The sequence below is a fragment of the Excalfactoria chinensis genome, chromosome 3, assembly GCF_039878825.1.
Source record: "Excalfactoria chinensis isolate bCotChi1 chromosome 3, bCotChi1.hap2, whole genome shotgun sequence".
Taxonomy (NCBI): domain Eukaryota; kingdom Metazoa; phylum Chordata; class Aves; order Galliformes; family Phasianidae; genus Excalfactoria; species Excalfactoria chinensis.
This window is the reverse complement of record NC_092827.1, coordinates 61,357,577-61,379,686: the sequence shown is the minus strand read 5'-3', so window position 1 is coordinate 61,379,686 and position 22,110 is coordinate 61,357,577. Positions and strand designations below refer to the sequence as shown.

Here is a 22,110-nt window from a genome sequence, read left to right as displayed (position 1 = left end):
GACAACAAAGGCACAGGTTATAAGTGTCCTGCAGAGTTTTGAAAAGACAACCCCGGAGGAGCTAGATAAACTAAATTAAAAGACTCTAAGAAACCCACAAACTTCAATACCAGCACATCCTGCCTCTAAACTGAAAGACAGAACCACTGAGAGTCTTGTCCCTGTCCCATTGGTGATCAGTGCATTTTGTACATGAATGCTGCCATCCTGCTTCTGCTGCTACTTGCCCTGGTTTCAGCTGGGACAGCTGTGATTCTACCTTCCAGCAAGATGGGGCTGAGCGGGCATGAGGAGCTGGGAGGTGACAGAACCAGGACAGCTAACCTAAACTGGCTAAAGGGATATTCCATGCTGTATGACATCATAAATACAAACTAACAACAACAACAAAAAACAACAACAACAACAAAACACCACCCTTGAAAAATGGTGGGGAGTTGGCTGGGTGTTGGTCAGTGAGTGGTGAGCAATTGCTTGTGTATCACTTGTTTTGTGTATTTATATATATATAAAAGTATCATTACTGTTCTCTTTTTCCTCTTCCTTTTCCATCACAGTGAACAGTTTGTATCTCAACTCATGAGTTCTACTTTGTGTTTCTTTTCCTCTATTTTCATCCCCATCCCACTGGGAAGGAGGAATAGTGAGCTAACAACTGCATGGTGCTCAACTATCTGCCAGGTTAAACCACAACACTACTCTTCACTCAGCTACTTTAAACTACAGGTAGGTAGGCAGGTAGACAGGTAAGTAGGTAGGAAGGTAAACAGATCGATAAAGTAGACATTCTACTTCACTGATGATCTAAGTTAGATTCTATGTTCTTGTCTCTGTATTAAATCTGAAATGCATATTTCCACTTTTCCCTCTTCTTGCATGCTTAAAATCATCTTTTTCTATTAGCAGGTTTTTCACATCAAAGTGAAAGACATCTCATTTAAGCTCACCAACCACTGTATCTTTTGAGCCAAGAAAGAAGAAATCCATATTTCTTATGACTTGGTAACCTTTATGACACCTGACTCAATTTTTTATCTCAGTTCACAAGAGGACACACATTAAACTCATGAACAGTGTCATGGATTATGTACCTGACTCCCTGAAATTAAATTTCCTAAAGTAGAAGCATAAAAGGAGGGAACAAGAGAATTTTTCAGTACAGCCTCTTAATATGCTTCCTAGGAACACAAACATCATTCGTTTCTTTGGGTTTGATTTTTTTCTTGCAGACAGTAAATTATACACAGGAAAATACAGCAGCAATTTGATAAAGTTTACTTGCTCCTGGGAAATAAAATAGTTAAGCTTTCTGAGACAAACTTCTAACAGACTAGAGCCACATACAAGTTTTCCTTCCTAATAATTCATTTTTTATTCTTTAAGTAGAATTCCCTGTATTTTTGTATAGAGGACCTTTTTTAAAAAGCATCTAGAACATTCCAGCACAAAACCTTGTCTTTAAGTCTATCGTCACTTACAGAAATGAAAGACAGGGGTAGAATTTGTAATTTCATACCTTCAGGTTGCTACTCCTTTAAAGTGAATTATCTTTTACACTTTTCCCATTTCATTCATATTGAAACAGGAAAGCAGTGTTTTTGTTTGTTTGTTTTCAGATATTGTGACTTTGAGGTTGCTGGTTTCAGAATTACAGTATATACTCAGCAAGTAAATACCAAGCAACGTGGTGGAAATAAACTAAGTAGGTTGCTCCAAAAGTAATACGTTCTATCTACTGGAAAGTACAACAGATACAAGAACAGGATATCGCTATTTGATATAGCAAACATTCAGCTACAAAACACTGTTTTTCAACAGTCACCACCATTAGCTATGTGTTTTTGCCAGCAATAAACAAGAGCCTGCATGCCATGCTTGTCAAAATACGTATATGGCAATCCAGAATGCAGCTTGCTTTTCACATTGCTGTCACCACTGTTACAACACAGCACTCAGTGCCTCACTGTGCTCACATCCACTGGTTTGTCCGCACCAATGTTCAACAAGAATCAATAAATGTCAACGGGTTCAACTTTTTCTTGAACAGAAAACCACACCTTTGCTTCATCTGCACTTCCATAACAGATGCCATTGTGTTCCCCACTGCTTCCACCTGAAACACAGCAACAACAGTAATAGAATACTGGCAGGAAGGTTCAACCTCTAATGCCATACTACCAACATCTGCCTGTGATGTTGTGGGCTAACATAAAAAATAGGAGGAATTACTTTTGGAGCATTCCTTATATCTGGTGGTGTCACCTTCCCCATTTGGAGACTGGGACACCTTTAGATTCTTCTCTAAGAGAGTCAGCAGAAGGCCTGCTGGGCTAGATTGGCCCAGGAACAGTGCCTGTGAAGACCACAGAAAAGCGATGTAGGGACAGTCTACATTGCAAATACCAAGTCCCTGGTTCAACTGTTCCTCTGGTTGTAAATTTTTAGGGTATTTTTAAATGATATTCTTTCAATAACAACAACAACAAAAATTCTGAGTATCTCAATTCCCACCTTCCTGGTAAATAATAATAAATAAAAGCAAGAAAACTGAGTGTTCAGTCTCTCATTTTGAAAAAGAGCTTCTGCTATCTTGAGATAAACTACATTAAGAAACACCAGAGATTACAGTGGACCTGACAAATGCATGTAGAAGATAATGAGAAATAAATACCTGCGAGACCTCTGGAACATCCTCTTTGGTGAAAGCACTGTGCTGCCTCCCTCCCTGCCCGCAGCCCAACTGTGAGCTAAATGGAGCAGGATTTCACCATCTCAAGCAATTTCATTCACAGCCAGCACCACCAGCAAATTGCATCCCAATAAAGGCAGAGCTTTACTCTCTCACTGACCGCCTGAATGCTAAAGACTAAAGAAGCAAGAGAAAGGGCTGAAGATGCTCAGAAGAAATACAGGCAAGGGACAGGAAGGCTCAGTAAAACAGAAAAATAATCTAGAAGCAGAAATAGGTTTTGCTCCCTAGCAGTGATCCCCACATAAAATTCATACTCGCTAGACTATCAACATTTGTCTGTTCTATCCCACAGAGGAAAACAGAACAAATAAGTACGTTTACTCCTCAGGTTTTCTTCATGCAGAGTTCCTGGGTTTTGCTCCTGGGTTTTAAGTTTTTCTTACAAGAGAAGGAAATTATTTTGTGCAGCGACACAGCTAGGAAAAGATCCATTTAAAAAGGCAACAGTGGCTTTAAGAAAATATTACCCATTATCAGACAGTTGAAAAACATTCAACTTGCCAGAAACAGTCAGGCTCTGTTTGCAGCCATTTTATTAACAAAATACTCATTTTGTGAACAATCACTTCCTCCAAAGAAAGAATTCTCAGTCAAGTGTCAGTTCCAAATACCACGTATGAACAGCAGAATGGAAAAAAACAAGCAAACAAACAAAAAACAGACAAAACTCACAAGACTATCAGAGCAGTCACTAAGCTCCCCCTTAGGTCTTGCTGCCCACATCCTATTTGGAATTTATGTAGTTAAATTACCATGGTTCGTTTTTCTAAAGCACCCTGCAAGTCACAGGCTCTCACTACACAAAGGAAACTTACTTCCATAAAACAGTAGCTGGTCTTTGTTTGCAGCTTCCTCTGCCCCTGCCATGTCACAGCACTCGGTTTAGCTCAGCTAGAGACTTCCTACCAGGAACATCTGCGCACAGCATATAATGCTTATCATTTAATATTATCAATGTAATTCTTAATCCTGATGATAAATAATTTCGAAAATTTGCCAACTTCACCTAGCTGCTTAGAAGCGCACAGGGCCATGCTCAACTCATGTATATACACATGATCTGACTTCCAGAACTCACTCTAACAGCTGCTGCCCTTCTGAGCTTTGTTCTGATGCGGATCCTTCTAGTGATCCCATTCGTTTTGTTTTTGCCATTCCCAGGTTGACAGTCCAGAAGTGGCACTACATAGACCTCAAAGTTTGTGCCATCCCTCTGACAGACAAAATTACATATATATGTTTTTTAATAGTTAACAAATGCAGGAAAAAAACAAGCGTGTTCACTACCTCTCCAGAGCATCTTTCCAACCCCTACGAACCTGTGACTCCAATACAGGGACACATTCAAATAAATACAATCAGACAAGGACTATAAAAATTGGTAAAGTACTGATCTTACAACACGATTCCCTTCTTGCTCCTCTTCCTTCAGACAAACTCACTATACAAGTTCTGCATTTTCAAGAACTTGAATAGAAAACTACTAAAAAAAAATCACTTCTTACACTGATTTGAAACATTTTCTTCCCATCCAGAGACTAGTAAAATCATTTCATAGCTCCGGTTTGAGGGTGATAATGAAAAACCTGAAAATATACATGGGACAAAAACACAAAACTATTTTTAAACCACTCTGTAAAATATTATTCTCACTGGCAAGTAAACTGTGGACCTAATTTAGACTAGTTTATAGCTAGGTATAATGAAAGCAAATTTAAACAAGCAATCAGATGTCCTAATTCATGGGATATGCATAACACAAAATGTGGCTTACAATATTTTAATAAATTAATGTAAAAAAGGCCAGATAATTCCACAATTAGAGCCAGTATTGAAATCAAAGCATAAACTCATATTATGTTAAGTATTTTTAATCAGGATTGCTTTGCTAGAATACAATGGAAAACTTTTGATCTGTAGCTCATTTCTTTCTTATTCTTTTCTCTAATATTGTTACCACAAGTCTCTTCTCCAGGCACAGGGGACCGCTAGCTCTCAGCTTTTAATGTTAATTGCTGTAATCTCAGTAGACATCATCACCTCTTAGTTCATAACGTAGGCAAAAAGTATCAGTGCAGCTTTCTACTACAATAGCATAGTTCACTGCACTGTAGTTTTGGGTTTTTTTTGTTTTGTTTTTATAACAACTTCTTCTTTAAAGCTTCTTTTTTTTCTTTTTTTGTTTTAATAATTCAGTAATAAAAGAATTACTTTAGAATGACACAATATAGAAGGGTATTTTGTTCTTTGAATGAATTAAAAACAGTTAAGTCAGAAGAGAAACTCACCCCAAATTAAAAAGCAAATAAAAGCACTCTCTCTTGTATTTTTCTAGCTGTACAATTTAAAGGTAATTGTGGCCCCATACTGAATTGAAATGAGCATTATTCATTACTGCAGGCTAGGGAAAGATAAGGCTCTTAGACCTAAGGTGTCCTCTGCCATAGGAGTGCTCAATGCATTGTTTATACTCAGCCTTCCTAACATCCCAGATGTCCTGTAGCAACTGGAACATCTGTATGGCACTCACAGATGTGACCAAAGAGCTATAAAAAACTATGTTCCTGCAGTGCACCAGCTGGAGGCCTGACAGTGTACTCTAGACCATCTGCAATGACCGCAGACATTCAATTTCAAGCAACAAGACACAATATAACTGGGTGTTTAAAGCATCACTATAGACCATAGCATTAGCATAATCGATGTCGTTTGGAGGCCATTTCAGTTCTTCAATTCACTGCTAAGCAGACACCTAGTCACTGCTCTATATAGACATCCAGAGTCGGTACTTAGCCTTAAACTGAGTCCTACCACAGATGTCTTTAAGAATACCTTGAATTCATCAGTCCCAGCACTTGCAACATTCAAACAGCAGTAAATGCATCTCAACTAGTTAAATGAAGTTATATTATATCCTTCTCTCCAGTGATTCTCAGACTAAACATACCCAACAAGATTGTTTTCCACCCAGACTAAAGATGCATGTTAATCAAGTAGGTGCACATTATCTTCACAGGAGAACTATAAAGCTTTAGTTTAGCTATATCTGACAAGATTCACTCTCATCACTCAAATTTGCTATTAAATTGTTCACTCTTAGACTCCTCTACAACATAAAGAACAGTGTGATAAGTAGGAATGATTAAGAAAAGTTACATAAAATGTGCACCCCTAAAATCTCATGTAGATATGCAAGTAGATGTGGAATAAACCAGCTTCTTGTTTAGCTTTTTGAGGCATTAAAGCTATGTTTTGTTTATAATTGCTAACCTTTCTTTTGTAACAATTATCAGAGGTAGGAGAATAATGAGTAACAATTTTGGGACATAAAACCATTCTAATAATAGAAAACTGTAACTGGGTGTCCCTCCCTCTCAATGATACACCTTCCTGTATTACCAAATTCTGTCATCAGGAATCATCATCTCCAACATATTATTTAAGGATTTTAAAATTTCAGGTGTCTCCTTCTCCCATCTCACACGAAGCCATTCCTCTGCAAATTGCAGAGTCAGTTTCCTTTTAAATATTAAGACATACAACACCTTCAGATTAGGAAGTTCCATCTTTTACAAATGGAAATTGAAACAGTGCTGAAGTGGCCCATTTTTAGAGATCTTCTGAAGCCGCCTTCTCCTCCCCCAAAAAAATGACAATAACTCTTATTTGGAAAATGGCCGTGTCCTAAATAATATCCACTGCCCTTATTGCATTAATACCTAACATGAAGGAGAAAGGGACTTTTATTTTTTCTGAATCAGATTTAAGTGATGCATGTCATTACACTTCCAAAACAAGTGAACACCAACACTACAGAGGTATTGGTCACAACTCTATAACCATGGGTGAACTCAATTTCACACTTAAAAAGAACTCAAATCCTAATAGGCTTAAAAATAAAAAGTGCACCATATACTCACCAACCTGAGTGACCAACACAAACTGAGTTCTTAAAGTGTAAATTTAAATATAAGTTCACTCACTTATGAGTGAATGCATATGTATCGTTAAGATAAATATGATTCCTCAAAGCTGTCAGCCTCAGCATTATTCAGAATGACTTCTGACAACATCTCATACTGCTGCACCTCATTTAAAATTTAAGCACGTGGTTTTTTAAGAAACAAAGTGGTAGTGAAGCTAAGAACAACCACTTTTAATCACTGTGATTAGACAGATGATGAGCAGAATCACTTAAGCAGCTCACGCAGGACATCATTCGGATGGACATAAACTTTCCACCTAATTCGCACGTGGCAGTCCTATTTAGCGTAACAGTACCAATGTAGTGACTCATGTCAAAAGTCTTCCCTATTAACTAACTTCTTTCCAGCTACCACTTCTATGAAAAGACCTTTCAGCTCCTAAATTCATGCTCCTATAGATCCCCATAGTACTAGTACCTTATAACATTAGAAAATCTCAGATTGAGCTAAGACCAGACCATACAGTGAGCTTTCAGCTGTAAACACAGAAGGACTCATTCTTTGGTTCCATTTGCATGTGTTGTTTTTTTCCTGTTTTCTTGATGCTAATATCCAGACTAACCACTGTAAAAAATATATATGAATTTTTATCAGCTCACTTTAGCTCAAACTAAAAACAAAATTAACTAGCCAGTACCATCGGGCTACTTTGTTATAACAACTGGGCATGTGAATCTGTCCCCAGCTATTAATAACTAAAAAGTAATTTAAGGCTGCGTATCTTCAAAGTATTATTACGCAACAGCACTGTTATGGGATATGTTCACTTAATAAAGCTTAAAGATAAGAGATAAGAATTACTTACTGAAGTTCTATATATAATACAGTCTTGCAGTGGAGATATGTGCATGTGAGAGGCAAAGAGAGGAGATCCTCTTTGGGAAATGACTACCTAACACAGAAAATTTTCTCAAAATACTCTTTAGTGTAACCTGTCGGTTTTTACTTCATTTGGGAAACATACAGGCATGCAGATAACACAGTATTAAATGGATCACTGCTGCCTCTGGAAAGGAAGATAAGTTAGCCTTTGGTGCTTAAGTATTCTCTTTCTGACAGCTGTTCCTCTTTCTCACAAACTTCCTCTGCCAAGAGAAGATTATTCGGGATTGACAAGTTTCTGTTTTGGAGGAAACAAGATCATTTTTCTGACAGGATGCTGGAAATGGATGCTTAAGATACAGATAACACTCTGTCAGGAGTATTACATAGCTTGAGGGAGTCTCCAGGAAACAGTACCAAGTCAAATGCATACCTGCATATGCCTAAGAGTGTTTATGAATCTGTAATATTCCAAAAGATCCTAAGAGGGAAAAAAAATAAGAAATCTTTCCCTTGTTCTCTGCAAGTCTCATGAGTAAAAAGTTCTGCTTCCTCCATTCTGTCACAGTTCAAACAGAACAGCTGAAGGAGGACACAAGACAGTAAAGACAGAATAGCCAAAAGGGTAAACCAGAGAAATTCACACAAAGGAATGCCAAGACCCAGTGAAAGTACAGACTTTGACTTCTTCAAACAATAGATAACCCCTTAGGACCATCAACTGCTCTATAGCCAACATTAGCACCACCTGCCATATCAGGGTTGCCAGTGATACATCCATTGTTAATCAATATCTCTTGCCTCACCCAGAACTGGAGACAGGGACAAAATTACAAATGGCCCCCAAGTCCTTGGTGCATACTGCCAGCCACCAGTGCTAAGGCTGCTGCTCTACATACAACCTCTGCTTTATGCACAGCCCCAAAGGGTGCATACTATCTTCAGTTTAAGCATTGCTGGCTCCTAATTCAGGCCACGGGTTTCACTGGTGAGTCAGCAGTGAGGCACGACACTATTTTTAAGTGCATGCTTCAGAGGTATTTGTATCCTCTCATTCTGCTTTCCCTCACATAGCAGCAGTGGCTCTAGCAGCACTTCTTGAACCCAGTACTTCAAAGATGAGCTACAATTGCAGGAACCCAAGCTTACATGGGTCTTCTAGACACAAAAAGCTGTGGGAATCAGTTGGACTCTACAGAACTCCAGGGAAGAACATAAATTTTAAGACATCCTTAAATTTTAGCTTTTCTTTTTTTAAGAAAAGAGTTTGCATACACTATGTTTAAGATGCATACACATAAGAGCTGTCACTAATTGCTATTGCTTTCACACATAAGAAATAATATGATGTTTTTTTTCTCCAAATGATGTATTTCAGCAAAATAACCCCCAATACAAACACACTAGGTATGTGTTATATAGATGCATATTTACAAACACTAAATTACTGACAAACATTTTCTTTTCTGACTCAACAAACAGTTCCTCATAGACTTCGGGTGTCCCTGAGCACAGAATCTCTTCTTTTAATTGCAAAAACATGATACTTAATTGCAAAGAGGTGTTTAATCTTTCTTCAGATTTCCTGAGGAACTGCTGCACACATATTGCCATTCATTGCTTCTAATGCAAAAGTTTTCTGATGTCACGTTGATTCCCTGTTTCAAAACTTGACACCAGACAAATCTCAGACCTCTCTTTTACCTTGAGTAATGAATAGCTTGATGTCCTGCAATATTAAAATAGAAGTCAGTTGTATGTTTCATCTCATCAGTATGTCCAGAGACTTCAATCCAGTGTGCTATTGGGAGGCAGTAAACTCCATCAACTATGTTGCTCTGGTTGTAAACACAACTTCGATCATGATGGGGCCCATTACCTACAACAGAAGAAAGGACAATCGTAGGCTGCATATCCAGAAAATTTTCCAAAAGATCTGCAGGGGATGTAAACTGGATATTTAAGGCAAGAAGTGGTGTTTGCTACCTGTTTAGACTGCATTTCTAAAACATGTGATTAACACCTGAAATAGCTAGAACACAATAATGTCCTCAGAACAAATGTTCAACATTACAATCAATTGTTCTAAATGAATTAAAGACAGCATTAGGACACTGTCAGGTTCCCAAACAGTGAACTGTGACACTCAGAATTTCAGGAATAATTAATTTCATTTAAGTTCCTCATCTGATGTTTTGACAGTACTTGACCTCAGCATGTAACATTTCTGCTGTGTGATCTCTCTCTCAGGGGTTCAGCTTTCTGTGATTCAATGTCTAGCATTGATACAGCACAGCCTCATAACCCTGCCTCAGACTTCTAAGGAAATTGCTAAGCTACGAGACAGACCTTGGAGAAAATACACAGCACAGCCATGCAAGATAAGAAAGGTACAAGTGCAAAAGAAGGTAGGGCTGTCAAGGCTGGATTGTTACCAGACAAGGATTCGAGAGAAAAAAACAATGGCATAGAATAGTATAAAATCTCACAGAAAGAAAAAGTAAGCAGGAGGAAGACAGCAACTCAGAAGCACTGAAGACCTGCCTGGCCAGCAAAGACTCTGCAACTATCCTCCTGGGGATCACAAGCATGCTAATACATAGCCTAGAAGCCCATTACATGCTACTTGTCTTTTACATTTGCGAACCAATAAATGACTGCTTTCTACTCTTTGGAGTCTCACTGTATACAGGAAAAGTTCCCCAAGGTGATCCAGAGAGAGACTGCTATAACAAGTGAGCACTATTACCTTAAATGATCTAGACTAAAGTAAGAATTTTTTATTACAGTTATCCACTATCTACTATCCATTACCCCTCTGACTTATCTTACATCAAGTCTAAGCTTTATTACAGGCAACCAATTTTTAATACCATGCCACAGTAAGCTATCTAAAATGAATAGGCTCATGTCAGTAGTGAAAAGGTTAGCCAGCCTCCAAAAATCTAGTACTTGTACATTCTTCCCCCTCTATTTTTACAGGCTTTTATAATACTGACTGCCATGTAGGAGTTATTGCACCGATTAAAAATGACCCAGTCTAAGGCTTGCTTTTAACATAAACCTGTTACACTTGTACCTTATTAATAATGTTAGAACATTTTGAGGTAAAACTATGCCTGCAGGAATGCCTTCAATACCATGTAAATGCTTCCAAGCATCATCCATAAGAAATTTCCTAAAGAGCATTTTAAGAGATGTATTAATACAATGATTAGAGTAAAAGATAAACATCTAATAATAAAGCTGAAAAAAACTCTTTATTTCCAGATATAATACAGTATCATATTATCATATTATAAAATACTATTACTTACCAACAACAAAAACAAAAAAATACTAGGCAGAGGACCATTTTCCCTTTCTATACTTGTAATGCTATAATGAGACAGTAATCGCAGGGTGGCAAAGTCTTTAGCTACAGCAAACGAGAATGTGGCCAAATGCAGCCATGGATGCAGAAATGAAGGAAAAGAGCTGCTTACCTTTGGAAGGCTGCAGGTAGGCAGGGATCTCTGGCAAGAGATGCCCTCACCTCCACTGCCAACCCTTAAATGAGGAAGGGGTGGATCCTGGCAATCAAAGCACATTCTTTCTCTCTCTCTTAATTTCTCCTCTCTAAGATGCTGGTAAGCCCCAGAAGACATGGAAATCTTCTCACTCTTCAAATTTGTGACCACAACTGCATCACTAGATGCATAAGAGTTGCCCATTTCCAGTTGCTTCTGCACGAGGTTCATGTGCTACCATTTGCCAGATCCACAGTCCATCCTCCTCCTTCAGCTACTATTCTCGGCTCTTTTCCTCCTTTCTTCTCTATCATCTGCTCTCTTAAATGGCAGTAGGCTCCATGCCTTGCAATCTTTTCACCTTCACCATGATTCATTTTCTTATCTAGCCTACAATCACGCACAGCAAAGCCAGGAGTAAACTCCTGCTATAGACATCTGCCTCATTTGTTCCCTAAACAGAGTTTGTCAACTCTCACTCTTGAAAGCTCCCTCCTCTAACTGCTATTAATCACTGTTGATTTTTCTGCACCACTCAACATCACCTTCCTGCTGTGGCCTACATTCAAACAAGAATCTCTGCATTTCTGTTTTCATTTTAATACTTGAGTACGCAATAACAACTTGCATTCATAGCACTTTTCATGGGAATTGCATAGCTCTTTATTTCTCTTAACATTACATGCTGATCTATGAATTAACACCTCTCTGACTGAAAGATGATGGCTGTGAAGCAAAATGAATACAAAAACAAAAACAGCAAGATGATTTCAAACAGGAAGGGAAGAGGATAACCACATATAGAAGAAGAATATTACTATGGGGAAGGAAACAAACAAAAAAACATAGTGAATTGCTTAGAACACTAAATGCTAAATTCCTCTTCCAAGAGCTATGAAAGAATGCAATTCTTGGTACAAGCGACCAAGATCTCACTACCCTGGTAACATCCAAAGATCCTACTTCCCACACAAACTCTTCCTGCCACCACTTGCTTCAGAAGATGCTGTTAAGAATCAAGTTCTTAGAAAAGCGAAGGCTGTTTCATCAGTTAACACGCATCTGCTAGCAGAGTTTGCCGTAGGAAAACTTATTTTTCTGGTTGCTGTGAAACAACACAAGGAATGTGTTTTTTTTTAATGTACAGCCACGCTACAGATTTAGAAGGAAAACACAGAATGATAATTTAAAGCTCCTATAAAAGGGATAAAGATTGAATTCTCCTAACTTTTATCTCACAGAGTCATTTAATATAAAAATAAGAGTCAGACAATTAAACCAACTTTTATTCAAGTTAACTGATCATAAACAGTTCTTTAAATAGAAAACAATTAGGACCACTTACATTTTCTTGTTACACATTCTATTATACATCTGCAGAACACATACAGCTATGCAAACAGGCACAGTTTGGGGGATGAGCAGAGAATCTTAACTACACAACCTTCAGTTCTTCCTTCTCCAGCCCTGTTTCTATAAACTTTTTTTCACGAATATCCTCTGTTTGAAGCAAAGTGCTTCAACCTCATGGCACGCTCAGGCAAAGCATGTCTTAGCTTACCTTCTAATAGAGCTAGCTCCTCCCATCTCATTTATGAGAAAGTTAATAAACTCTTATCAATCTAAGCCCAGCTCAAGGCCTCTCAGAACCACAGGAAGAGTTCATGCAAAGAATAAAATAGCTACCAGAGGCAGGATAAAACTTTGGTACAGTATGTGAAATGCTTACTGTGATCTCTCTTGCCACTACAGGCCAAACAGATTATTTTCTGGATTTGACTAATTGCAGCATAAGGCTTCCCCAAACTACAAGTAAAAGAACCAGGAGACCATCACTGCCTCACTCTGGCCCACTGTTGTTTGTTTGAACAGTATGGTTGGTTAGGAGCTTTTGGTTTGGTGGGAAACAAACCGTGATGAAGGCAATGGTATTGAGCTTAATGGAATTTGAATCTTAGTGCAATGAGAATGTGTTGCTGCCCTTTTTAATTTCTTACCCTCTGTGTAAGCACCAGAGAGAAAAGTGGCCAGGGCAGAAAGAAGTGCCATGAGACTACTCACGCACAGAGTCTAGACATGAGCTCATGACTGAAGCTCCTCATATCCACATCAACATCCTATTCTACTTAACCCTTCTATTTGCCCTACCCCACATGTCCCAATTGTCTGAAATCCCAGCTCACATTAGATCTTCTAAGTGACTTCACTAAGCCAGTCAGCAGCATACCAAACAGAAATGGTACATTCAGCACAAAGTATTATTTACTCAGTTCCCAAAGCATTTCATAATTGCACACAGACTGTATCACCATTTGGAAGAGACACAATGGCTAAATCATCGGCTTGATCTTTAAAGACAATGAGAAAAATCTAAGACAACAAAATTTCTCAACAGTGTCCTGAAGAAAAACACGTGAATGAATGAAGAAAACATAGGATTAACTTTTCCACTGCCTCTGCAGACAGTGGCTTTACAGCAAAGCTGCTTCACATATTGTCTAGCCACAGCCCTGCCAGCTCCCAGCTTGTTGTGCTGCTACTACTTAGAAGTTTTAATTTTTATCTTTTATGATGTGAATGAAGTGGTTATGTAGAAACTACACAGCACAGAGTGGCTGTGGAAGCGCTATGAATCTTATTCTTGCCTTAGACAGATCCTAAACCACATGACTTCCTTTTCCAAACATCCAAGTCCAAAAATGTCGGTGTACTTCTCAGTTCAGAGCTAGCTTTGAAAAACCACAAGGCTATTTAGACGACTTCAGATACACACATTAGCTTCAATGGCAACAAACAAATCCAAAAAGAAAGTAGTCGGGTAACTTTCAGATCACTTACTTTCAAGTCAGTGAGAGCAAAAACTTACCCTTTCAATCTTTGTCATAACTTCTGCATGAACCAGCAGGCTTACACACACTGACTCAATTTTTTAACTACGCTTAAATACAACAAATAATTACACTTGAAAGATTAAACTAGCTCTCCTTTAACATGGTAAATGAATACCTCAGGTTCAAGTTTAGAAGTTACACTGGAAGAGCTTAATAATATCATAAGCACTACAAACATTCTTGGAGTAGGGAAATAGAGAGGTATTACAGAAATGAAGTTTGGGTGTTGTTTTTTTTTTTTTTGTTTATTTGTTTTTAATAATAAAGCAATGGGAAATAAAGGAAACACTGAAAAACTTCTGAAATGAAGGATTTAAAAGTCTAATTATTTGCTACCTTCTATACCTTTCGTATCTATATGACAGCGGAGAAAATCCTCTCTTTTGGACAAGATTCTTACAATTACATGAATATGCTGCTGTGCAATGTCATTATCAGACGTTATTGCAACTGGACTTCCACCCCTACACTTGCAATATTCAGACTTACTTATCCTTTACATCAGAATCTGCCGTGGAAGTCCCCCTACTGCCTGTTAGAAAGGCATTCAACCTTTCATGTCTGGAAATATGACCTGTCTCAATCCCATCAAGTCTGAATTGCTATTGATTGCTAAAAACCAGAGATATGGGAAGCTGAATTTCCCTCACTGGAAGGATATTTCAGGTCAGATATTCTAGCAGTCTGAGTCTGCCACAGACCCTTAGATAAAAGTCCCACCTTTCAAGAATCTAAGCAAAGTCCCTGCATGGCTGGCCTTTATTTTAACATGTCAGACAAATACTTCCAAATAACACATTTGAATTCTGTGTGTCACGTACTAATCCTTAATTGCATGCTCTGCTTCTTAATGCCTTTTCTGTTGTCACTATCCTGTCTTCCCCTTAGATGCAGAAAACAGTAGGCATATCTCTATTTCTTGTACTGCTGCAATAGGTAATAATGCTCAAGAGAAAATTGTTAATTTGCCATACTAGCTCACTAACTCCTTGTTCACACCTGGTTTGGTTTCCAGAAACGTTTCCTTGCATGCGCTAATCCCCTAGAAGTATCCAAAAAGCAGAAGACCATTTCATGGCGAGTTTATTTTCTATGAAACTAATAGTGATGATTCAGTTTCTCATTTTGTGGACTAATATACATTACCAATGGGATAAGTTTTAAATCTTATCAAAATCCAGATTTAATTCAATATTTTTTAGCCTATTATCCTACCCCTAAAAACATTCTTTTTATAGATTCTAATTACACTAACATTACAAATAAGTGGCCTACAAGAAATCCCTCTTCAGCACTTAATGCTGTTTATCAACAAGAACTTTTGTTTTTTTTTAAATGAGAAAATAAAGATTTTCTAAGGCAACTTTCAAAAACATCTGTTCTATTTCTCTAAGACTGTTTAAGCACAGGTGTTTCACAGTGGGAGCTGCTGCTATACTAAGGACTTATAGCCAAATGTCCAAACTGATGATATAGACTAAGCCACAGAAATGCAACCCGAAGGGAATTCAGATCATGAAATGAATGTGCTTTTCATATGGTGGAAATAAGAACTAAACAAATGCAAAGATAAAATAATGGATGGTAATAAAAAAATACATAATGTAGAAGTCTTACCAACTGCTCTGAAACTCTGTATGGTTTTGTACTGTATATTACTGTTTGTTACTTAATAACAAACCAGAAAAGATCACTAAATTACAGTCAGGAAACAAACTATATCAAGACTGTAACCATGGCAAAATCTTAAGCAAAAGATTATCCCAGTTACCTATCTTCTACTGCTCAATGCTTTTCAACACTGAAAATAAATTACTGACCCATACTAAATGCTGCTGTCCCTTAGAAGTGAGGACAAGGAGTGGACAGCAATAAGTGAGGCATCTGCATAAACAATACATTTATTTTAATTTTGTCATTATAACCACAAATGTTTAACAGCCTTTCACAGCAGCCAGAGTTGTCCTGCGATTGCCACTGTGGGTAGGGAATGACACATACCTGTGCAATTTATGTGTATGGATTTGGCAAATACCACTGTACATGCTTATTTTCACTCTTCTAATTTTGCAGATTCTTGGGCAACACTCCATTGCTTTATACATCTCCAGTAGACTGCTCAGCTTAAGTTGCTTAACACTGACATACAGACAGAAAGGAAGAAAAACCTTGTTACTAATCACGTCATTATATGTACTGAGAGAGCTGAAGAACAGAAGACCAGGAGCTAATGTACTTGGTAAACAAAAGTTTCTCTCCATTCATTATGCTGTATTAAGAAGCAGGTTTCAAAATTATTCAGTTTTGCTCATAACAAAGTTTCCTCGCAGCTGAAATGATGCTCGAGCACCTAGCATCACACAGGATGCAACGCACACAATTATTCAGCTATCAACATCCTACTGCACTTTTTGTTCCTTCCTAGACATTATCTTCTTTAGAACAAGACTAGAGTGGAGGAAGGAAATAAAACCCCGTGTTATTTTCAAAAGTGGAACAGATGATGCTGGACTAAATACCGACGAGATTTGCAAGCAGTTGCAAGAAGAGAAGCAGCCCCTGGCTGTACACAGCTATACACAGGTAAAATGGCGACACCCAGTGGGAGCAACGCTGCATAAAGGGCTGAAAAAACGTTAACCAAGAAGACAGGCTCACGTTGAATTACAAGAATTATACTTAAAAATAACTCGCTTGTTTTTGTAAGCAGTTGGTTTGAGCTGTAAGAACAGCAGCTGTGAAGAGTTCTGCTATTTCCAAGGAAGTCCCTGCAGGCCCCAACTTCTGCTCTGCGCTGCAGGCCTTGCCCCAGGACAGCCAACACAGCACCAAGCTGAGCAGGCAGATCCAGCAAACTAAGAAGGCATCTTATAAAAATCACTAGCAGAAATAAGAGGAAAAAAAGTGTAAAAAAAAATAAAATAAGGTGATATGTGCAAAGAGAGAGAAAAGTTTGTAACATGGGTAGGCTCTAACATAAACATATATCAAAGTGCATTTCCTTAAGCCTTAAGTAACCTTAGTTACTTAATTCTTAGAATAAAAAAAGCTTACCCAACAAATTGCGCTTTCCACTTTATCTAGGAAATGAGTGGCCAAAGCCAAAATAAAGAGAAGCTACACAGCCACTGAGCCACAATCCCCCACAGCAGACCATACCAAGGTCAACATACATAGCCAGAGGCTGCCTCTAAACTGAACCACAGACTCCCAAGAAACCACAGAGAACCATCTGCCCCCCAAAGTAATGTTTGTTTTTCTTGTTTTTTTTTTAATGTTTTTGAGATTATTTTTTTTAAACAAATAATGCCTTGTTCAGGTACATAAGTTGCTAGAAACCAGATTTATTATGTTCCTAAGCCATAACCGGTATTACTGTATCACTTGCCAAGTGTCAAGCAAGCACTCACTACATCAAACTAATGGTTACGTGAACATGGATCAACATTTACTTTCCCCTTCTCAAAAGCTAAGGTACCAAGAGACTATATTGCATCATCTCAGAACAGTTTGGGGCATACCTTTAATATCTCCTCTGTTGTTCATTTATCTTGCATAGTACCTACAGTTTATTTGGACCACAGGAAAAAGAGGAGGAAGCATTAACTCACATGAATAAGTGAAAAAATGCCACCATAAGCTCCATCTTGTATTTCTTTTGGATTTGACATTAGGCACAATATACTTCTACTTTCCAGACTGAAAGAGACGTATAAAACCAATTCTAAAGAATCTACACCAAAAACAGATTATGGAAATACAAAAAGGATGTTGCTAAAAAGAAGATAGTATAGATATTCCTTTATTTTTCTATTGGGTAAAACTCTTCCAGACTCTGAAGCTCAACATCATCAACTGGTTTTTGATACATACTGTAACACACACTCAATCTTCCTGAATTTCAGGCCTTTCAGCTGAACTCACAGCAGGTAAGCAAAGTACCATTACCAAAGAAACATTATTTGGACCACAGCACATGCAGGAATCACAATTTGAGCCAAAAGGGCCCAATGGCTTTAAGGCACAGGCCCCAGGTGAGCACCAGCATCAGTATCATCACCTCGGGTCACTGTAAGCATCTGACCCTTTGGGGAAACAACAGCCTCCTCAAGATGCAGGACACAAGCCACCAACCTGTCACTCCCTGTGACAGAATCATAGTATCATTTGAGTTGGAAGAAATCCTTAAAGACCACCTGGTCCAACTGCTCTGCAGTGAACAGGAACACCTACAGCTTGAGTAGGTTGCTCAGAGCCCGTCCAGCCTGACCTTGAGTGCTTCCAAGGACTGGGCTCCCACCACCTCTCTGGGCAACCTGAGAATGGCTGCTTAAATACGCACCCCCAAAAAGGATGAGGAGTAACTGCTCTATAACATGCTATTCTCTACAGGGATGACAAAAACGGATAAAAACGTGGTGAATTCTTTAATCACCCATCTTCTATTCACCAAGTCTGATCTTTTCCTCAGTGACAAGAGGTTAATTTACAGCTTCATACTTTTTTATCTATAAGAACAGCTCGTAGAAACTGACTAGCACTCAAGGGCAGCACCGTGCTGGTCCGGACAGCCCGCAGCCGGCGGGGCCGAGACAGCAAGGCCAAGCGCTCCCGCTACCCTGCCTGGCCCGGCCCGCCCGCCGCGTCAGCTGCCAGCCCCACCCCGCTCTGCCCAAGCCCCGCCCTTACCTTCCCAGAGAAGCTGGCCGCCCTCTCGCCGCAGGAACTTGTACCAGAAGGGGCTGGCGGCGTCCTCGTCCGGCAGCAGCACCTCCCCCAGCCACAGAACCGGTTCCTGGGCCGCCAGCGCTGCGGTCGGCCGAGCTGGCTGCATAGGCACGGCGCGCTGCGGGTCCCACTCGCCCAGCTCTGGCCGCGAGCCGGCCACAAGCAGCGCGCCACCGCCCTCTGCTATGCGGGCCGGCAGCACCACGCCGAAGCGGAACAGCATGGCGAGCTGTACCGGGCCAAAGGCAGGGGGCAACGGGGTGGGGGAATGAAGCCGTGCCGCCGCCAGGGGCCGCCCCGCACCCTCACTTCCGGCGGGGGGGACCGGCGCGGGCGGGGCGCTCCGGCTGGGACTGGGCGGGGGGGCCTCGCCGCTGCCTGCCAGCTGAGGGCTTGTTTCGCTCACAGAGCTCGGGTATAACGTGTCCAAGCGCTCGAGCTGGGTCGTAGCGAGGTGGTTGGTCGGTGCTCAAGAGATGTTAGGATAATTACCTCGTTAATGGGCTTTAATCTTTGGTTAGTGCTAAAGCGGTCGGGCAGAAAGCCCTTTCCGCTGAACTGCTCTGCCCGACCCTACCCAATTTATCCCGTCCCCCCCCCGAAGGAACGGCATGGAGCTGTGACGGGAGGGGCAGCTGGGGTTAGGGAAAGGTTCTGCCCCGCAGAGCAGTGGGCGTGGAACGGGCTGCTCAGGACAGTGGGCACGGCATCAAATGTCAGAGTTCAAGGAGTGTTTGGACACTGCTCTCATAGGGTTTGATTTGGGGAGGCGCTGTATGGAGCCAGGGGTTGGACTCGATGATTCTTGTGGTTTCCTTCCCACTCGGGGTATTCGATGCATCTGTGACTGTTATCTCAGCGGGTAAATAACAAACTGAGATTGCAAAAGGTTGCACGTTACATGTATTGACTTTAGCGAGCGTTACTGCTTTGTTAAATGGAGCTGCTGCAATTAGTCCAGAGAGACTTAATTTAGTGCAGCAAACACCTCATTAAATCACTGCTATACCTGCGGTGTTACAAACAGTCGCAAGGTTTGGTCCCAAATAACGTGCTTAGTGCTCAGGATAGTTATACCTCCTCTGTAGGCAGGGAGATGCCAGCCATGGTGAGACCAGAAATGTGAGGGACTGGTGGGGGCAGCAGGTGGTAGACAGCTCTTCAACAGTTCTGCTCTCAATTGCCTGCATTCGAGCTTGCCCTTCTGGCTGTAATTCGGCAGCTCCTACATGTAGCAATATTCAGGGCTTGCAAAGACTGAAGGAAAGGATGCGGTCCAACCATTTACAGGACAGTCATTGTCTGAATACACCCATTTCAGAAGCGTTTAAAGACAGAGAAGTAGTAACTTTATTTAGGTCAAGTTCTGGGAACAGGATGAAGGCCTTTCAGCGAGTCAAAAGAAATCCTGCTTCAAAAGGTGGCTGCTTGTTTCCTGTGTTGGGTGGCGATGACACACTGAAGAATATGTACTGCCAAATTTATTTTTAAGAATGCTTGAGCTCATTTTCACTGATCCTGACTCAACTTTTGTATGTGATATGCCACCCCTGTTCCAGACATAACCAAAGTGAAGGGGATTCTGGCAGTCCTCCATGTATTTCTGTTGGCACCAGCCCTCCTCCTAGCCCTGTTGCTTTTGTGGAACAAAGCAACACATTCTAATCCTTGTTTTTGCTCGACCTTACAGTCAAGTTACCTGCAACCTGTCTCATAATTATCTTTCAAATATCTACCCTTGTAGCATACACTTTCATTTTAGTATTAAGGGCAATACAGAGAGTGATGGTAAACTTAGATTTTCTACCTCAAGTGTGGCAGTAGCCCTAAAAGCATCTTGTGTCTACATAAAACCCCAAAGAAGTGGTGGAGTCACCGTCCCTGGAGGTGTTCAAGAAAAGGGTGGATGTGGCAGTGAAGGATGGGGGCTAGTGGGATGATGGTAGCAGTTGATGGCTGGACTGAATGATTTAGAGGTCTTCTCCCACCATAATAATTCTGTGATAAGCAACTGGTTTATTCCAGGCACCGTTCGAGCTAAGAAGCTGCAGGATCCAGCAGTGCATCTGATAATTTACCTCCTGGCTGTTGTCTAAACCTTAATGTAAAAAGACCTGCAACATATATGTACCTTTAAAAAAAAGCTTAATTTCTTTATGTGCCAAACCCTCATCACAGACCTGCAGTAAAGTTCTGGGGTTCTATGGGTTAGCAGCAGCAAGGTAGAAGAAGTTTTTATTGATGAATACTACCAAACTGTGAAGTGTTGACAGGGTGAGGTTTGTAGACAGGATGATATGGGTTTTCATTAGATCTAAGATTATGTAAGTAAGACTACGTAAGTACCATAAGGTTTGGCTCCAAGCTCAGAAGTAAATGGTTTGCTGCCAGCTTTGCGTAGTCTATGGAATTCTCATCTCTAAACTGGTGTTTTATCAAAGAGTCAAAGGTTGAAGGGGCAATAGAGAGCTTACATGTGCTGCTATGTAGTTGGATATTGCAGGAACTGAAGAAATACTTTCGCTTCTGGGCCATTGCTTTAAGCCTAAATTCCTAAGGAATTAATGATAAACCAATTTCCTTTGCAAAAATGCCTTATCCTCATACCGCATGACCAGCACTCTGTCCCTGCAGTCCTCAACGCTGTTCTTAAACCTAAAAGCCTTTTCTGTAAGCCAGTCATCTTCAACAGCCACAAATGTAATCAGGAGCATTTCCTGGTTTTGCTATATTAAGTCCCGTTCCAACTAAGCATGCCTTTCAGGACCCATCAAAAAGCTTTGGCATAAAGATGCCCAAACCCTAATAATTAAATTGCTTTTAGCTGTCCCAGAGGCTGTTGTTTCCATTCATGTGGGAATAAACTACCATCTGAGAGCACCGTGGCCCGTCTGATTCTGGTAATTGATACTGTGCCTTTGTGTCCTTGATGGCACTGTAGGCTGTAGAATTATACTCAGAGCTGCAGCTCTGCGTGCCTCAGCCTTCCTCAGATCTAACAGTCAATAGCGATGCAGTGATGTTTGTGTTTTCCTTATGCTACAGAAATCCCTTTGATTTCTTTCTTTTACCATCTCTTCCTGACATAAAATTGTCCCAGTGCTTTCATGAACTCACACACCCTCAAAACTTTTATTACATTCATGAAAGTTGGAAAGTCAGTTCCTTACTTACAGAGAGAGAATTGCTGGCTGAAATTATAATAAAGACGCTAACCAAGAAGTTTGACAGTCCACAATTCAGCTTCCTAAGTTGAATCTTCACCACGGTTTTCTTATTTGAAATGCATCTACTAAATATAGAAATAGAACATGGCAACGGACGCTACTGAAGAGGCAGATGTAATCCATGGTGTAAGGCAGCCTCTGTCTGTAGCATGCGTGTTCCTTAGTGATTGTAAACTTTTACACCCTGGGCCTGTT

At 40.1% G+C, this 22,110-nt stretch overlaps 1 protein-coding gene across 4 annotated transcripts in view; it reads right to left on the bottom strand.

Annotated features, from left to right (window-relative positions):
- EPM2A (EPM2A glucan phosphatase, laforin) overlaps positions 1–19,011 on the bottom strand; it is a 36,140-nt gene extending 17,129 nt beyond the window's left edge. The window contains exons 1-3 of one of the 4 annotated variants that reach the window (XM_072333605.1): positions 18,650–18,778; positions 15,962–16,099; positions 9,265–9,439 (exon numbers count right to left, since the gene is read on the bottom strand). In XM_072333605.1, the coding sequence (XP_072189706.1) occupies positions 9,265–9,326 (62 nt within the window). In that variant the 5' untranslated portion in view covers positions 9,327–9,439; positions 15,962–16,099; positions 18,650–18,778. Of the gene's footprint in view, positions 1–2,671; positions 2,846–9,264; positions 9,440–15,961; positions 16,100–18,649 lie in introns of those variants that run through there. The other 3 variants (XM_072333604.1, XM_072333603.1, XM_072333606.1) reach the window with 3 other exon arrangements.
- Positions 19,012–22,110: the final 3,099 nt, after the last annotated feature.